At 32.9% G+C, this 15,347-nt stretch overlaps 1 protein-coding gene across 2 annotated transcripts in view; it reads right to left on the reverse strand.

The window, feature by feature from the left end:
• Positions 1 to 3,086: 3,086 nt before the first annotated feature.
• The window catches only part of ABCD2 (ATP binding cassette subfamily D member 2), a 99,353-nt gene continuing 87,092 nt past the window's right edge, over positions 3,087 to 15,347 (reverse strand). For both annotated transcript variants that reach the window (XM_082349393.1, XM_082349395.1), the window contains 2 exons: positions 14,885 to 15,010; positions 3,087 to 6,239 (listed from right to left, as the gene is read on the reverse strand). In XM_082349393.1, the coding sequence (XP_082205519.1) occupies positions 6,020 to 6,239; positions 14,885 to 15,010 (346 nt within the window). In that variant the 3' untranslated portion in view covers positions 3,087 to 6,019. The remainder of the gene's footprint in view (positions 6,240 to 14,884; positions 15,011 to 15,347) is intronic.

The following is a 15,347-nucleotide window of genomic DNA, read 5'->3' on the forward strand; positions in this document are numbered from 1 at the left end:
ATTATTCAGCCTTCAAAAGGAAGGAAATCTTTTCACAAGCCACAATATGGATTAAACTTGAGGACGTTATGCTAAATGAAATGAGCCAGTTTAAAAAAGACAAATTCTGTATGATTCTACTTAGATGATGTATCTAACATTGGCAAATTCATGAAAGTAGAATAATGGTTACCAGGGGCTGGGGGGAGGGGGAAAGAGGAGTTATTGATAAAATTTCAGATTTATAAGATAAAAAATACTAGAAATCTGTTTCACAACAATGTGAATGTAGTTAACTCTACTGAAAAATACACTTGAAAATGGTTAAGATGGTAAACTTTAAACTTTATGTTTTTTTATCACAATAAAAATAATTCTTCAGTTACTTTAGTTCTCAAAATCGTTATGCTGCTTTTGTATTAAACTATTAAACTTCTAAGGTGTGTGTGTGTGTGTGTTAGGTTGCAGGAAAATATATGTATCTGTTTGGATCTACATTAACCTCATTTATCTAAACCCCACTTACATGGATCTTGGAAACTTTTCCCATATTGAGCAACAAGCTGTCCTAAACAAGGGGACTTTGATTATTGTTTCAACAGTTTTTATTACTCTTGAATTATCAATATCTGTGTTGCAAAAGTTCCCATTACATTAGTTTCCCAACAAAATGTCATCTGATTATAGGACTTCTTTTGCCTCACCCTGTGTGAGTTCTGACACATTTCTAGTGTAAACTTGTCTAACTTTATACATCTTCATAATGTCTAGACCCAATACTTTGTAAGTATTAAGTTTAATATATTCAATATGTAAAAATTAAATAATATATTTGATATATAAGGTTGTCTCCTCTTTTATACAGATTAAACTGTAATTAAATGATAGATCCAAGTGAATATCATTTAGTGTTTAATATTTTATTGCCTCATTGATGCCTTATCTATTTTATAGGCATTAAATTACATAAAAATACATAAGGTGAATACTTAATCATCATATCACCTACATTAGAACACAAGTACAGAAATAAAGCATATAATTTTAAATATGTTTAACTCTGGAACCCTTGTCTATTTACTTTTATAATTATTGGGGATTTTTTGGTTGTTTTTGTTTTGATTTGTGTTTTGCTTTTTAGAACTTTTCTGCTGTAGTTATCTTCATTTTGTGTTAACACGAGAGAGATGCTTTTCGTTGTACAAAACTGGCTCACTTTACATGATCTGAACTTGAGAAGCTTATATTTCTCAGGTTTCAAGACAACAGGCTAAATGTATGGGAGCACCTACTGGTGAAGGATGATATAGTCCTACAGACTGGTTTTATTGGACCTTGTAATTTAGACCAAGTTGGAGGGCATGAGGCTTATGAAGCCCTTAAGTGTATAATCAAGGGAATTCTGCTGCCAAAAAATGTTTATTGCTTAAATATTGCAAGAGAGTGGTCTTAGGCAAGAAATACAAGAACTGAGAAGACACTATAAAACAAATATACCATTTAGATGGGACCACAATATCTAACAGACATAAAATTGTTTAGTATTGAGGTACTAAAAGGTTTCATGAGGGCTGAGATAAGGTTTGTCTCCTTCACTTAGGGATTCACTTCTGAATCCCTAGCATGGTAACTGGTACCTTGAATGTGTCAATAAATATTTACTGAATTAATAAATGTTAACCGATTTGGAATTTCTTCCTCAAAATATCTGAAAATTTGCCTTCTGTTCTCCTTCTCCCATAGGACCATATCCATCGTTTATAATAAAAACAAGGAAAAATATAATTTGTGTGATAAATTTCTTTTTTAGATGAAAAAAAAAATGCTTCTTTTTGGTTAACCAGAAACCCTGAGCCAGTTAAAAAATATACTACAACTTTAGAGTTAAAAACTGCAATAATGAAAAATGACCTAAACTAATTAAAAGGAAGGTGATGGGGAGTTGCAAAGGCTTTGTAATCGAATATTTCTAGGTTCAAATTTCAGCTCCATAGCTTAGTAGCTGCATTAGGTTGGATGAATTGCTTAACTTCTCTGTTCTCACTTTCCTTTTTTATTAGAGTTTTGTGAAGATTTAATGAGTCAATGTATATGCAATGCTTTGTGCCTACTTGGTAAATAATAAATAGCAGCTATTGAATTTTTCTCTGAATGAAGATACTCATTTTCCTAATTTTCAGTGGACCGTAAGCTTCTTGGGAGAGGGACCATATTTTATTCATTCCTAGAACATAGCACAGTGTCTGGCATAAGTTGGTACTTAATAAATAAATGTGTTGAATTAATAAAGAAAATAAATATTTAAACAACTATTTGGTGACTACTGTGCACAGTACTTGACAAAATTGTGCATGATACAACTTGTAACTGAGTTGTATGTAGACACCCAACAGAATCATTTAAAATATAGAAAGAGGATATTTTCTATCACTGGAATAATCTGTAATTCCTTTGATTAATCAAGTTTTTTTCATGATGATTTAGGAACTCACAAGTAATGCTGAGCTCAAATAACTGCATACTGGATGGAGACTATATTATAATGTATTCACACCATAACCACATTGTAGCTTAGTCACATAGTGATTTTTACCATTAAGGACATTTTTCTCATTTGCTTTCATTAATACAACTACTACTCAACCCCTGCTTAAAAGTATAGATAATTGGTTTTGAAAATTTCACAATAAAAACTGTAAAGCCGTTTTGTACTTGGTAATCAGGAAAGGCACCAGCAATGAAGAAGGGATGCTTTTAATAAAAATATTTTATACATCCACCTGAAAGTTCTCATGTGGCAAACATTACAACTCTTAATCATACCTAAATGTAAATCATCAGACCTGTAAATACTCTGGGTTATGTGAAAGTACTTTACACTTCTAAATGAAAATAATTTTGCCCATAAAGTAGTTATATCAAAGACATCTCTTTTAATCGATAGTTTAATAACCATTACCATTTTATGCGTATCTCAGAAGTGTGTAACATTCTCTGGATTGGTGCTCCAATGTGTAACAAATTTTTCTAGGCTTATGGAATCAAAAAACTATTCCAAACAGGTTTTAATAAGCTAAAACTATTGCCAAATATGAAATTATATTAATGATATTACTATCAAGGGAAAACCATTCCCATTGGAAACAAATGTAAACTCGGGTTGAATTTCAAGATATATCATTCTCTTTGAGATTAATGGAGAAAGATTTTTACACATTATCTTGTCGACAAGAATGCACACTATTTAGACTCATGCTTGGCATTATATGCTGTAGAAATGTAATGCAACATTTTCATAGAATGCAACTTATTTTCCAAGTTTATAAGTTAACAAAAAAAAGCACATTTAAAAATCGAGCTCTATAAACTTACAGCTTTTTTTGACCAAAACAAAACAAAACAAACGGAAGTCAAAATAATTGGGGCAAATAGATAACATGGTAAAACTTGTTTGAAAATTGAAATATTCTTTCTTTTTCCTTTCCTCATCTATATTCAAAGATGGCTACTTCATTTCTCAATCTTGTTCACATTTTTCACAAAATATAGCTATAAAAATAGTAAAATATGGTATACTCATTGGACCATTTTATAAACAGTTAAATGAAACATAAATACAAATTCAAATTAAAGATTTTTTCCCCCTGCAAGTTAGAGGATATTGGTCATGGAAGAAAATTCAGAAAAAAAAAAAAAAAAAAAAAAACAGGCACAAAAAAGCACATGTAAAACATGTTTCTCTTAGAACTTTAACATTTAAACTGCAGTGTGTATAGCTTTTAATACAGAATTTTAAACATCCTTGAATCCTGTACATTATAAATAATGAGTTCTTTACCTCAGCCAGTTGGTAGGATATATTAAATAAGGGCTAATTAAAACTCTAATATTTGTTTTGGCATTCTTTTCAAAGTTTCAAAACACAATATATTGGTTCCTAAATGCTTTATTTTTCAAATTAAGAAAATTAAGGCATAAAAATTATGTACATATTTCAAATGAAGACTTTTCATTTTCTTCTTATAACTTTAAAAATTAACTTAAGCTACTTGCCCCAGAATTTTCCCTACAGCCATATAAACTGAATAACTGCTAATATAGAACTTAGATTAATGAATAATTTTTATCAAGTTTAAGTTTTGGTTCCATGCATTTTTTTTTTAAACCTTTGATGTCTGCCTCACTTTTCTAATAGGAAGTAGTAGTAACTGACAAATGAATAAATGAACAGCTAATGATACTAACAGAAAAACTTAGATGTACTGGTTTTGATTTTATATTACATTCCTTCACATAAGGTGGTTACATTTATTGATAATTAAAAATGTCTTAGCATGGAAGAATTGAAAATATGAAAATGTCATGATTCTATTACATGTTCTATTACAGGCATCATGAATGACATCCAGGTACTCTACCAGCTGAAAAAGTCTGAGAATCACTGACTTAGCATCTATTATGGCTGTGTCTAAATATGCAAATAAAATCCTAAACCATTAATAACAGCATTCCCATTTTCCCTGGCCTATCAACATGGTGGCATAGGCAGTAGGAGATTAAAATGGTAGTCCTGGCTTTCATACTTCCAACTCCAAGGCAATTGAATATATAAGATTTATTTCATATGACTATTCCATATAGATTCTTTCTCATTATGTTCAATAAATATTAAATTGATTTATAACGCAATTCCTCTTCTGAATGCTGGTTGTAGGGGTACATTAATATTGCGTATAAGTGCATAGCTGCTGAAAGATTTGCTAACTTTCCTGCCCTATTTTAAACCACAGATCAATAACCTTTCCATTTTGTACTTAAATTTCCATACCTTGTAAACAATAATCAAATAACAATAACACTAACATTACTAAATTTATTCTCTTTTCAACATCTCATCTAACTTTTATTGCTATTATAGCCCAGTTGAATTTCAAGGATAATAATGAAAATAGCACTGAACCAGGGAAACAGGGGAAATTCATTTGACCCCTGGATCTGCCCCTAAATAAACTGCATGATTAGGGCAAATCTGAGTGTCAATTTTCTCAAAAGCAAACTAGGAAAAAAAATATTTGCTTCAAAAGTTTGCCACAGGATTAAAATTAATTGATGTAAGTGAGGATTGTAAGTTATAAAGTACTATTCCAATGTATGTTATTACTACTATCATTTTGAAAATCCCTCTATTCTATTATAGCACTGCTATTTTCAAAATGTGGTGGACTCCTCTTTTGGGGACAAAAACAAGCTAAGTATTTCTGGACAGAATTTGCAATAAATAATCCTTCCAAGTAAAGTAACAGGCTGAGACAACATTGTTTGGATACTCCTTTTCTGTATTGGCAATTCTCTTTTTAAAATGAAAGTTTATTAACAAATATGTAAGAGTCTCATTAAAATGAATTTATGTGCCCACGAGATGCTCAAAATCTAAAATTAAAAATAGGGTATTTTATACATATAAAAGAAGTATAGCCATGCTTTTTTCTTTCAACCCCTGCCATTAAAAGAATTTCTTTCGTATTGAAATTATCTATCAAACTGTTAGCGGTTTTGTACACAGGTTTTAGTTGACCACTAGCAATAAAGGAACATGAATTCTAGCTGTTAAATCTAAAAACCATAAATGGACAGAAATGTTACTCAAACTTCTAATTTTCTGCACCTTGTTTCAACCCAAACACTGCTCTTAAGTTGTCCATTCTCAAGATATGTCCCATGTTTGTTAAGAATTTCAGACACAACACATACACATTAGCAAATCTAGTATTCATCATGAATTTACCTAGAAAATCCTGTTTTACATGTGAATTAGGCTTTCACTAGGAATTAGTATAAGCCATAATGACTAATCTTACATAATGCATTTGTTTATTTTCTTCTGAAAAGTCAGATCTTATAGTTCCTTGATGCTAAAATCTTATAAAACATTTCTTGCTGTCTTTTTTTCCTCTCTGCTTAGCTTAACACAATGCATGCCCTATAACAGTGTCTCTGAGCCTTTAACTAAAAATTAACTTTTAAAACATGTCAAAATAAGTTAGGATGTCTCATCTTCATTTTTTATTGTTTTCAGCACCGAGTCTTCTCCCAAAATTTTACATAGTTCATTGAGTCTCTGCTGCATTTTGGGAATTCCAGCTAGCTGAGATTCTAGCTTTTGTTTTTCTTCACTTAGTGTTAAACGAATAGCAGTGTCCAATTGTTCAAAGCGCCAACCTCCTTCACCATCAAACTGTAATAAATGAGTGTGGTATTTCCTGCATAATCAAAATGAAATGATATTATTAGCAATAATTACAAAAAGCCATTTTAGTTATAGATTTATCATTCTAATTGATATCCAAAGGCAAATTTTAAGTAAGGTGCCTATTTTACATTTGATTTTCAAGAATCCCTCAAAAGGTAAAGTATTGTGATTTTTTTTTACTCCAGAAGTCATTAGTCTAGCCTCTAGGAAATTCTATTGCTTGTATTAAATTTATTTTATATTCTGAGTATACGTGAATTGCAAAGGAAGACATACTGTTGCATCTATTTATATTCATAGTCCAGTATGAATAAATATCAAAGCATACTTAAAATGGGAATAAGGAAAGGAAGCAGAGGGAAGAAAGTAAAAATTTAAAAGGCTATTAAAAAAATAACTAAGAAAAATAAAGGAAATACAATACCAATTCATTAGTACACTATCCTTTGGGAATGAGTTAGTCAAGTAAAAATTTCTCAAAAATTAAAGTTTTAAAACATTAAAAAAAAATGAACTGATAGAAATCTTCAGCTATCAATACTTCCATGCTTTCAAATAACTTAATCTCTTTTCTCATGGCTCAAGTTCATAATTAGGAACTTCAGAGAGGCATGGAGATGACTTTATTGATGAGACAGAAGGCAATTCACCTTCTCCTAAATGAAGGCTAAGGACACCAATCTCTGGGAATTGTAGGGTGTGTGTAAAGAGGGTAATCTGGCAGAGCTGTCCTTGCATGGCTGAGCCACTGCATTTTGTCACTATGCTGAAGAGGCACATGTTCTTATGTGTCCTCAGTTTTTGTCTTTCTCTTACAGTTTTTCTCACTTCCTGCTCTTTTTTAAGCTGTCATCAGTCATTATTTACTATGATCAGTGGGGGTATATCAAGTAGCTTTTACCTCCATTTTTAAACTGAGATATGATTCATATACCATAAATTCATCCTTTTAAAATGTAAAATTCAATGATTTTTGGTATATTTACAAGCTCATGCAACCATCAGCACTATCCAATTCCAGAATATTTTCTTCACCCCAAAAAGAAACCTCATACACATTAGCAGTCCCTCTCAACTTCTCCTTCTGCTCAGCCCCCGCCAACCACCAATCTCCTTTATGTCTCCATGGATTTTTCTGTTCTGGACATTTCATATATATGGACTCATACAAAATGTGGCTTTTTGTGACTGACTTCTTCCACCCAACAAAATGACTTCAAAGTTCATCTAGTTGTAGTGTTAGTACTTAATTCATTTTTATGGCTGAATAATATTCCATTGTATTACACATTTTATCTATTCACCAATTTATAGAAATTTGGGTTTCATCCCATTTTGTCTGGATGGTTTTAACATGCTCTAAGATGGGGAAACTAAACTAAGTTAAACTATGTCTAAAAGAGTAAATATCACTCTCAAGCTGAAGGCTGAAGTTCATGTGTTTGATAACATATGACAGAGATTAATCTTTTCCATATGCTTTTGAGTAACTATCTTTAGTTTTAAGTTTTCCAAAAATTTGACCTCACAATGGGTGGGACCTGACAAAAATTAAATTGAAAACAATGTATTCCTACATCAAGGGAAAAAATTTAAATGTGACAAAAGTGCTATTAAAATATGAGAGCTAAAACAAAAGTAATGGAAAAACAAAAGAAGGATGGTGATATAAGAAAGAGAAAAAATAGTAAAAAAAAATCATTTTGTTTATTTCATTCTCAACTTCTCTTGGGCTTTCCTAACCTTGGATCTACAACCAGGAGCAATTTTAGAACACAGTAGTTCAGATCTTGAGCAACTTCCATCTTCAATTTATATTGGAGGTTTGGCTCATCACTCTGGTCCTACAACATTATTTGGTTTTTACATGGGGGAAGAAACTGTATAGGTGTTTCATGACCTGATATTCAAAGGTGTGTTCTATATTATGGGCTAAAATAATATTTCAGAGTTTATCTTAGTCAGAGGAATTTAAAAGAAACCACTATTTTAACAGAGGCTCTTTGGAAATAATCTGCAGACATTCTACACAAATAAGATAAAGCACTGGATAGTGATAATTATAAAATTGTAATTCTATTCAAGAATCACATAATTTAATAAGCTTCTATAATTTTTGACCTCTTCAGATACTGGTATTGATTTTCATCTTTATAATCAACAATTACCCATTTGCTGTTATGGAGGAAAATATAATACATATTTTTCCTCTTCTGAAATCTTTTCAGGGAAAATAAGAATTTCATGTAGGAAGAAAGGATAATCAGAAATAATAGATTTCTACAACCTAAAATAACTAAACCAGTTCATAAAGCAGAACTAATGCACTTTTCAGTTTACGGGGAAATATACTATGGGTAGCTGCAATTAAAAACATGTTTTTCTTGTTAGAAAGTATAAAATTAGATTTTATTATTTGTTTAAAAAATTGTCCACTACCCACCTATTTGAATGGCCAAAATCCAGAATACTGACAACACCAAATGTAAAGCTGTGGACCAATAGGAACTCTCTTTCATTGCTGGTTGTAATGAAAAATGGTAGAGCTACTTTGGAAGACAGTTTTGCAGTTTCTTACAAAACTAATCATACATTTAACAGTACGATCCAGTAACTGAACGCCTTGATATTTACCCAAAGGACTTGAGAGAACTCATGTCCACACAAAAACCTGCATATGAATGTTTATAACAGCTTTATTCATAATTGCTAAAAGTTGGAGGCAACCAAATGTCCTTCAGTAGGTGAATGGATAAACAAACTGTGTACATCAAAACAGTGGAATAGTGGGAAGCAGCCGCATAGCACAGGGAGATCAGCTTGGTGCTTTGTGACCACCTAGAGGGGTGGGATGGGGAGGGTGGGAGGGAGGGAGATGCAAGAGGGAAGAGAAATGGGAACATATTGTATATGTATAACTGATTCACCTTGTTATAAAGCAGAAGCTAACACACTATTGTAAGGCAATTATACTTCAATAAAGATGTTAAAAAAAAAAAAAACAGTGGAATATTATTCAGCACTAAAAAGAAATGAGCTAGCAAGCTATGAAAAGACATGGAAGAAAATTAAATGACTATCATCACCAAGTTAAAGAAACCAATTTGAAAAGGCCACATACTGTATGGTTTCAGGTATATGACATTCTGGAAAAGGAAAAACTGTGGAAACATTAAAGATGAGTGGTTTCTAGGTGTTGGGGAGGGAGGGATAAATAAGCAGAGCACAGAGGATTTTTAGAGCAGTGAAAATATTCTATATAATACTATAATGATAGATACATGTAATTATAAATTTGTCCAAACCCATAGACTGCACAACACTAAGTGTACCCTAATGTAAATTATGGACTTTGGATGATAATGATGTGTCAGTATAGGTTCATCAATTGTAACAATTATACCACTCTGGTGGGGGATGTTGATAATGGGGGAGGCTATGCATGTGTGGGCAGAGCGTATAGGCATATTTCTGTTCCTTTCAATTTTTCTGTGAACCTAAAACTAAAAAAAAGTCTTAAAAACAACAACAACAAAAACCTCTTTGTTCTTAAATTAAGAAAAAAAATGGCTGAATATGCTTCCAATGTCTCTTTAGGCTACTTGAATAGGAACTAAATGACAGGAAGGCATAATAAACCCATTGATAGAAGTCAGAAAAACACCAGGACTAAGAGCCGGAAAGGACTCAAGAGTTCTTCTGGCCTGGTTCCACAGGCATATGTCATAACTGTCTTAAACCAGTTCCTGTTGGTTTTATCCAAGGGGAAATCAGAGCAATCACACTCATTGACATGGACTCTACCTCATCCTGGACTAGATCCAGACTGCCTCTGGGGAGACTGGCAAATCAGGGTCCTAACACTCCAGATGCTAATTAATTCTTTAGCAACAGAGAGACAAACTACAAAATTCCATAGAAAGGGTCACTTCATGAAATTCTCTATTTTCAGGTAAATTATCTGAGGAAAGAAAAATATGAAAAATCTGAATGTTTAAATAAAGTGTGAAATAGATTATTATCTTCTCTATAGAAGTAGAATTCAGTCAAAGAAGTTTGAACAATTAAAGCCTGATCTGCACGGAATGCTCAGCTTACTCACAATTTTAAAGTAAACATTTCTATAAGGTAAAGGGTCTGGAAAGGCTTCAAAGACCCAAAGGCTTTAACTCAAATAAAGCTTGCTACTTAGTCTAGGTATGAAGTTGTGTATATAATGACAGCTTTGGCATAAATGTGATCAGCCACATGCCAAAAAATGCTCCAGTCAGAGAGAGAGGAAGAATCCTTCCTGTCCCTTGGGAAATAGGAGGCCAAAGCATATAGAGTCCATTATATAGTTACTAACATGTCAAAGGAAAAGATTTTGATTTATGAAATAGAAATGCGAATGTAGAGAGTAGAATGTAGTGTGAATGAAAAAGTGTTTTTATGATTTATGCATGAGATACATTTTGAGTTCCTTATAATATGTAGAGCAATATAGTAGAGTATAGGGAGTATGATCATAGTAAATTATTTTTCTCATTTTTCTAGCTCTCAGTTTCTTCATCTGTATAATGGGAAAAATTAGATTACCTGTACTCTATAGCGTTGTCATTAGGCTTAAATAAAATGAGCCTGGAATAGAATAGGTGCTGAATCTGCATTAGCAACTATTATTATGATGATGAATCAATAAAAGAGTAGGGGAATGATAAAAATGGTATTGTAATTTTTTAAAAAGGGAAAACCCCATTAGGCTTTTTTTTTTTTTTCTTCTGCCCATTTTTGGATTGGGTTGTTTGTTTTTTTAATATTGAGCTGCATGAGCTGTTTATATATTTTGGAGATTAATCCTTTGTCCATTGATTCGTTTGCAAATTTCTTCTCCCATTCTGAGGGTTGTCTTTTCGTCTTGTTTGTAGTTTCCTTTGGTTTGCAAAAGCTTTTAAGTTTCATTAGGTCCCATTTGTTAATTTTTGTTTTTATTTCCATTACTCTAGGAGGTGGATCAAAAAAGATCTTGCTGTGATTTATGTCAAAGAGCGCTCTTCCTATGTTTTCCTCTAAGGGTTTTACAGTGTCTGGTCTTACATTTAAGTCTCGACTCCATTTAGAGTTTATTTTTGTGTATGGTGTTAGGGAGTGTTCTAATTTCATTCTTTTACATGTAGCTGTCCAGTTTTCCCAGCACCACTTACTGAAGAGACAGTCTTTTCTCCATTGTATATCCTTGCCTCCTTTGTCATAGATTAGTTGACCATAGGTGCGTGGGTTTATCTCTGGGCTTTCTATCCTGTTCCGTTGATCTGTATTTCTGTTTTTCTGCCACTACCATATTGTCTTGATTACTGTAGATTTGTAGTATAGTCTGAAGTCAGGGAGTCTGATTCCTCCAGCTCCGTTTTTCCTCTCAAGACCGTTTTGGCTATTTGGGGTCTTTTGTGTCTCCATACAAATTTTAAGATTTTTTTGTTCTAGTTCAGTGCTTGTGATTGGTCAGTTCATATTTTCTATTTCTTCCTGGTTCAGTCTTGGAAGCTTATACCTTTCTAAGAATTTGTCTGTTTCTTCCAGGTTGTCCATTTTATTGGCATAGAGTTGCTTGTAGTAGTCTCTTGGGATGCTTTGTATTTCTGCAGTGTCAGTTGTAACTTCTCCTGTTTCATTTCTAATTTTATTGATTTGAGTCCTCTCCCTCTTTTTCTTGATGAGTCTGGCTAATGGTTTATCTATTTTGTTTATCTTCTCAAGGCACCAGCTTTTAGTTTTATTGATTTTTGCTATTGTCTTCTTTGTTTCTATTTCATTTATTTCTGCTCTGATCTTTATGATGTCTTTCCTTCTACTAACTTTTGGTTTTGTTTGTTCTTCTTTCTCTAGTTCCTTTAGGTGTAAGGTTAGGTTGTTTATTTGAGATGTTTGTTGTTTCTTGAGGTAGGATTGTATTGCTATAAACTTCCCTCTTAGAACTGCTTTTGCTGCATCCCATAGGTTTTGGATTGTCGTGTTTTCATTGTCATTTGTCTCTAGGTATTTTTTGATTTCCTCTTTGATTTCTTCAGTGATCTCTTGGTTATTTAGTATCGTATTGTTTAGCCTCCATGGGTTTGCGTTTTTTACGGTTTTTTTCCTGTAATTCATTTCTAATCTCATAGCGTTGTGGTCAGAAAAGATGCTTGATATGATTTCAATTTTCTTAAATTTACTGAGGCTTGATTTGTGACCCAAGATGTGATCTATCCTGGAAAATGTTCGTGCGCACTTGAGAAGAAACTGTAATCAGCTGTTTTGGGATGGAATGTCCTATAAATCTCAATTAAATCTATCTGGTCTTTTGTGTCATTTAAAGCTTGTATTCCCTTATTTTCTGTTTGGATGATCTGTCCATTGGTGTGAGGTGTTAAAGTCCCCCACTATTTTTGTGTTACTGTTGATTTCCTCTTTTACAGCTGTTAGCAGTTGCCTTATGTATTGAGGTGCTCCTATGTTGGGTGCATATACGTTTATAATTGTTTTATCTTCTTCTTGGATTGATCCCTTGATCATTATATAGTGTCCTTCCTTGTCTCTTGTAACATTCTTTATTTTAAAGTCTATTTTATCTGATATGAGTATTGCTACTCCAGATTTCTTTTGATTTCCATTTGTATGGAATATCTTTTTCCATCCCCTCTCTTTCAGTCTGTATGTGTCTCTAGGTCTGAAGTGGGTCTCTTGTACACAGCATATATATGGGTCTTGTTTTTGTATCCATTCAGTGAGCCTGTGGCTTTTGGTTGGAGCACTTAATCCATTCATGTTTAAGGTAATTATTGATATGTAAATTCCTATTACCATTTTCTTAATTGTTTTGGGTTGTTTTTGTAGGTCCTTTTCTTCTCTTGTGTTTCCCACTTAGAGAAGTTCCTTTAGCATTTGTTGTAGAGTTGGTTTGGTGGTGTTGAATTCTCTTAGCTTTTGCTCGTCTGAAAAGCTTTTGATTTCTCCATCGAATCTGAATGAGATCCTTGCTGGGTAGAGTAATCTTGGTTGTAGGTTATTCCCTTTCATCACTTTAAATATGTCAAGCCACCCCCTTCTGGCTTGTAGAGTTTCTGTTGAGAAATCAGCTGTTAAACTTATGGGAGTTCCCCTGTATGTTATATGTCGTTCTTCCCTTGCTGCTTTCAATAATTTTTCTTTGTCTTTAATTTTTGCCAATTTGATTACTATGTGTCTCAGAGTGTTTCTCCTTGGGTTTATCCTGTATGGGACTCTCTCCACTTCCTGGACTTGGGTGGTTATTTCCTTTCCCATGTTAGGGAAGTTTTCGACTATAATCTCTTCAAATACTTTCTCGCGTCCTTTCACTCTCTCTTCTCCTTCTGGGACCCCCATAATGCGAATATTGTTGTGTTTAATGTTGTCCCAGAGGCCTCAGGCTGTCTTCATTTCTTTTCACTCTTTTTTCTTTATTCTGTTCTGCAGCAGTGAATTGCACCATTCTGTCTTCCAGGTCACTTATCCGTTCTTCTGCCTCAGTTATTCTGCTATTGATTCCTTCTAGTGTATTTTTTATTTCAGTTATTGTACTGTTCATCTCTGTTTGTTTGTTCTTTAATTCTTCTAGGTCTTTGTTAAACACTTCTTGCATCTTCTCGATCTTTGCCTCCATTCTTTTTCCAAGGTCCTGGATCATCTTCACTATCATTATTCTGAATTCTTTTTCTGGAAGGTTGCCTATCTCCACTTCATTTAGTTGTTTTTCTGGGGTTTTATCTTGTTCCTTCATCTGGTACATAGCCCTCTGCTTTTTCATCTTGTCTATCTGTCTGTGAACATGGCTTTTGTTCCAGGCTGCAGGATTGTAGTTTTTCTTGCTTCTGCTGTCTGCCCTCTGGTGGGTGAGGCTATCTAAGAGGCTTGTGCAAGTTTCCTGATGGGAGGGCCCATTAGGTTTTATGAAATATTATTTATAAAACATTTTTGTTCATTTTTCCTTAAAACAAAGCAAAAAAAAAAAAAAGCTTTTTCTTTCCTGTGCTTTCTCCAACTTAATCATATGGAGGGATATCAAGTTGTGATACTTCTTTTTCCTGGATTTTTAAAAAAGAACTAAAAAGATGATGCAAATTATATAAATATATTCTTTCCCAGTGTATGCTATGGAATAATGACTGTTTCAGTTTAAAAAACTCACTGGAGTTTTCTACTTCTTTTCAGAATTATTGGAATGTGATGATAATTTTTAAAAAATTCATTGTTATAATGTTAGGTTTGGGGTACCTTTTGTTCTTCCATTACTGTTATATTAGTTCTCATATTTTAATAGCAGTGTTTTCACATTTCAATTTTTCCCTTGACACAGAAATACATTGCTTTCAATTTAATTTTGGTCAGGCCCCACCCATTGGACAGTCAAATTTTTGGAAACCTTAAAACCCTAAAGATAGTTACTCAAAAGTATACAGAAAAGATCACTAATCTCTGTCATATGCTATCAAATACATGAACTTCATCCTTTAGCTTCAGAGCGATTTTACTCTTTTAGACATAGTTTAACGTTAACAGAAATACAGGCAGAAAATAACTGATATGTCTTATGCTCTATAGTAAAAAGTTTGGCAAAGTTATTCTTTCAGAAATATAAAGAAAAATCATCTATCATAAATGAGCATTGGAAACACTTACCAAAGAGAAGGCCTGTGTGTTATAGAAAGTAAGGAAATTCCAGTCCCTTTCGCAGCCTGAAATATCTTTCCTTCAACATCAATGCTGACAGCGCTGGTGCATTCATCCAGCAATGCATATTTTGGTCTTAAAAATAAGCACAAATACATTAAAATTTTTCATTTTGAATTATAATTCTTTCTTTGGGTAATATGAGCTGCAATGTTAACAATTTTAAAGGAGCAAAAGAGAATAATGACAATATTAAAGGTGATAAATAATAAAGCAAAAAAGCAGTCATTACCCCTCTTTGGATTAGAATTTCATATTCTTCTTAGATTTTACTTTTTAAATTAATTTTTATTGGAGTATAGTTGTTTTACAATGTTGTGTTAGTTTCTGCTGTACAGCAAAGTGAATCAGCCATATGTATATATATATCTCCTCTTTTTTGGATCTCCATCCCATTTAGGTCACCACAGAG

Source organism: Balaenoptera borealis (assembly GCF_965194805.1).
Source record: "Balaenoptera borealis genome assembly, chromosome: 13".
NCBI classification, from domain to species: Eukaryota; Metazoa; Chordata; class Mammalia; order Artiodactyla; family Balaenopteridae; genus Balaenoptera; species Balaenoptera borealis.